The 4,046-nt window shown below is 42.2% G+C and overlaps 1 protein-coding gene across 1 annotated transcript; it reads left to right on the top strand.

Moving 5' to 3' along the window:
• On the top strand, positions 1-3,808 carry LOC123959285 (sclerostin domain-containing protein 1-like). The gene is made up of 3 exons (XM_046033240.1): positions 1-159; positions 294-462; positions 3,387-3,808. The coding sequence occupies exons 1-3, from the start codon at positions 1-3 to the stop codon at positions 3,806-3,808; spliced, it is 750 nt and encodes a 249-aa protein (XP_045889196.1).
• Positions 3,809-4,046: the final 238 nt, after the last annotated feature.

The following is a 4,046-nucleotide window of genomic DNA, read 5'->3' as shown; positions in this document are numbered from 1 at the left end:
ATGGCAGATGACCGACAGATGTTCTACGATTTTATTGGTAAAAAGAATGAACCCGCTGTAATTTACTCAGAATGCATCACTGCGCACAGAGAAGACTTCTTGCTTAGAGAGATTTGGAGCAGCAGGAGTGACTGGAGCTCGGTGCAGGCTGCAGTACAGGTGGGTGTTCCGTGTTCATTCATAAAGCGTCACTACAGTGGAGGATATATAAACCCAGCCGCGGCAGGTTGGTCATTCATCAGGTGTCACATCAGTCAGGTGCAGTCATGCTCCGTCTTGCCTGCGGACTCCAGCTCCTGGCGCTCCTGTTGCTGCTGAGCAGGAGCAACTCAGCTGTTCACAACGACGCCACAGAGTCAGTCAGTACTCAGCCGGTCCACCACACTGAAGACGAGCCAGCTAACGAGGACACAAACCAAGCGAGGAACGGCGGGAGACGGCTGGCTGACGCGGTGCGTAATGGTGAGTCCAAACGACGCCGTGACAGTACATTTCCATAACTTTGCTTGGCACATATTGTTTCTGACTGATGACACTGAATAGGTGACACTGTTCTCTCTTACTGTAGTGTTGCGTGAGGCAGGTGGAACAGGTGCATTTTCAAATACCCTAAAGGGAAGTTGGATCTCCTTGATTTTAGAAATAAAAATGACTTAATCCATTAGCAAGTGTCCCCATCAGTGCTCCTGTAAGGTGCATTATCACTGTGATTTAATCAAAAGTCAAACAAGTAAACAAGGGAACATTAGCTTAAAGGCAAGACTATGTATTGGAACTTCGGGATGAAGAAAGTAAAAAAAAAAAATCGTATTGTCCCCTTGTGCACCAGAGGGATCACTTGTACACAGGCAAAACGTCCATTGTTTATACAGAGATTTTTGTGGTTTTATTATTATTTATCCTTAGCAACCAAGCAAACAAAGAACAAAGAAATCCCAGCTCCTGCCCTCCCAGGTGAATGCAGTCCTTTACCTGCCTACCTACAGTATATAAATCCTGAGGTGCCTATTGTGCTGCCCAGTAAACAAAATGCATTATGTGCAAATGAAAATACCAAATTTAAATAAAGCAAACATTTAGAATAAAATAAATAGAACAAATTTCATTTCATTTCATGGACAGCAACGACAACACACATTAATCAGCATTATGGTAAATGTGCCAGTGATAGGCAGCTGGCTAATTTTCAACTGCAGTCCTTTGGCAAGATGTTTTAAACCTAAAAAATGATAAAAATGTATGGAACGGGGACATCAAAAAGACAACACTATAAAGACAGAAACAGCAGCAAAACAGGAATTCCCAAAACACAACACAAACCAAAAAGAAACAATAAAACATCAATACAATCATACAGTGACAACAAACATTTCAAGACAGTCACTCCACGCTCTGATTCCACCAGGACCTGGCTAAAAGACCTCAGTCATGGCAGACAATACAAATGGGTCAGCAATATCAGAGTTGACAATAAAAATTGTGATTATTTCAACCATGTCTCCTAGAAATAACCTTTGTTTACCATTACCATTGTTTGGTAGCACTTTACAACTTTTTGAGTAGTTATTAGGAAACGAATGAGGAACTAACTGCTAGTGAACAATTAGTTAATGAGTTACTCTTAATCAAATCTTATAGAGTAGCTAATAATTAGTGAATGAATAGTTAATTAAGAAACAAGTGTAAGTCCAAATGAAGGACTATAGAATAGAAAATGATGAGCTACTAGAGAATATACTAAGAGATCCTAAATTTAAGGTTCAGTAGGAAACTTATATAAAAATAACTTGTTGTCAAATTTGCTCACTGCCACTATATCCACTATATTCTGCTCCTTGTGCCATTTGCGTTTGTGGATTCTAATTCACGTCAAAATGAGAGCCAGGAGGAGTCTCTAACACAGTCAGTCAGCGCTGCTTCAGAGGTTTTGCAAACACAATGTCTGAGAAAAAACCAGCAGCAGTGAAAGAACTGCCCATCCCTCCTTTGCAGACAACAGTGTGGTACAGTGGTGGTGTTCGATGCCAGGACGCTCGTATCAACGAGCGAAAAGGCATGACGACAAACAGTGGGGAATAACTTTTGGGGGGGCAGAGGAGTACTAGCCTCTCATCCTGCTGTTAGAAGTTTGACTTAGCTGCTTCTGAAGCCTGGGGTTCTCTGCCCCGGGCCACCACGCATCAGAGGGGCGTCTTTGAGCCCTACGCAGGATGAGCTCCTTCTTGTGGGTTTGCTGGGAGGGGTTTAGCAGAGTAGCATATTGCGATGCGGAAGGTTTTGCAGTTGTTGCCTACTGCAGCTTTAATGAATCATTATATAATTAATATAGTCCTCCAACAGGAATTATTAGAGAAGTACTTATTAACCATTCACCAGTTATCAAGTATTTTCCAATTTGTTCCTCACGTGTTTCTTAATTAATGGGTCACTTTTTCTATTCACTATTTCACTATTTTCCCAGGTTTTTGTGTCTGTGTGACTAATGGGGACAACATTTCTTTAAAACTGGTCCAGTACGAACCGAGCGCGCTGCAGTCAGCAGCAGTACACAGATAAACTGGTTTTGTTAATGAAGTCTGGTGGCTTTGAACAAAGTTGTTGCAGGTAAAAACAAAAAGGATCTTATTCTTTAAAAAAGTCTGTCTCTGTAGGGATCCTTTCCATACTGTTGTCAGCCACTTCTAATCTAAACAATCTGAGCCAGTCAGTGGCACTTTAGTGGACGTACTTTGACACAGTAAGGATAACGTTGCAGTCCTGTTTGACTGGAAAAATGTTGTCCCAATTAGTCACATAGACACAAAAACATGAGAAAATGGGGGCTAGGTGGAAAAATACCATAGAAATCCTTTAACTTATCATTAACTAATCGTTAGCTAGGGTTACAATTTGATTAGGAGTTACTCATTAACTAAAAGCACAGTTAGCAGTTAGTTCCTCATTTGTTCCTTGGCAATAACTAACCAAAATTTGGTAGTCTCTCATTGTAAAGTGTAACCAATTGTTTTCTCTAACATGTAATTAATAAACGTAATCAGTGGCTGTATTGCAGTATACTTGCAGGCAACATATTTTTGAGTGAATGAAGAGCTACATTTATGCACTGCACCGGAGCTGCAGCGAGGTGGTCGGGGCAGGTGGTGGGCGTACAAAGCAGGATGCAGGACTAGTCAGTATAGGCAAATATCTTGCCAGAATATGTTGTAAGTGAACATTTTACTAAGGTTTAGAATCAACAGTTTTGTGACTTGCCAGATAAGTTTATAAAGAAGTTAAAGAATGGCACCTAACCCATAGCTGATACATTTTCTCAGAAGTAGATCTGTACAGTAGCAGTAGAAACAGAGTATATGTAGCCTACATGTAATTCACTTTTCATGTCTCAGGCCCAGACCAGAGCCAGGTGGGCTGCAGGGAGCTGAGATCCACAAAGTACATCTCTGATGGCCAGTGCACCAGCGTCACCCCCATTAAGGAGCTAGTGTGTGCTGGAGAATGTCTACCAGCCCACCTGCTTCCCAACTGGATCGGGGGTTACACTGGGAGATACTGGAGCCGACGCGATGCCCAGGAGTGGCGCTGTGTCATCGACCGGACCAGGACCCAGCGGATCCAGCTGCAGTGCCAGGACGGCACCTCCAGGACCTACAAGATTACTGTGGTGACCTCCTGCAAGTGTAAGCGCTACTCCAGACAGCAGAATGACTCAGGACACAAGGACACGTCCGTCCACAGCAGTACACAAAGGAAAAATCAGAAGAAGGCTGGCCGCCCTGACGAGACAGTCGGGGGGCAGTCTGACTTTTAGATCTTTGTGACAAAAAAAACTGTTTTAAGATTAGTATGTTGCCCAAAGTGCAGCATAATTAAAGGGTAACAATATTTTTCAAACTATAGCCTATTTCTATGTTTTTTGTGAAAGTAAGGTCCAGCTGGAAAATTAAAGTTACCCTTTAAAGGAAATGTTGAACATTTTGGGAAATACGCTTATTTTCTTTCTTTGATAGACTGAGACCAGCACGAACCTGAAGTCACGATGTGGTTAG

This window comes from Micropterus dolomieu, linkage group LG20 (genome assembly GCF_021292245.1).
Source record: "Micropterus dolomieu isolate WLL.071019.BEF.003 ecotype Adirondacks linkage group LG20, ASM2129224v1, whole genome shotgun sequence".
Lineage (NCBI taxonomy): Eukaryota > Metazoa > Chordata > Actinopteri > Centrarchiformes > Centrarchidae > Micropterus > Micropterus dolomieu.
The sequence above is the reverse complement of the archived record's forward strand: the minus strand, read 5'-3'. Positions and strand labels throughout refer to the sequence as shown.

Excerpts from the sequence above, each read along its gene's own strand:
- LOC123959285 (XM_046033240.1), top strand. The coding sequence starts at position 1 with ATGGCAGATGACCGACAGATGTTCTACGATTTTATTGGTAAAAAGAAT. Across the intron at positions 160-293 it reads CGGTGCAGGCTGCAGTACAG|CTCCTGGCGCTCCTGTTGCT; the intron begins GTGGGTGTTCCG and ends TGCGGACTCCAG. Across the intron at positions 463-3,386 it reads GGCTGACGCGGTGCGTAATG|GCCCAGACCAGAGCCAGGTG; the intron begins GTGAGTCCAAAC and ends TTCATGTCTCAG.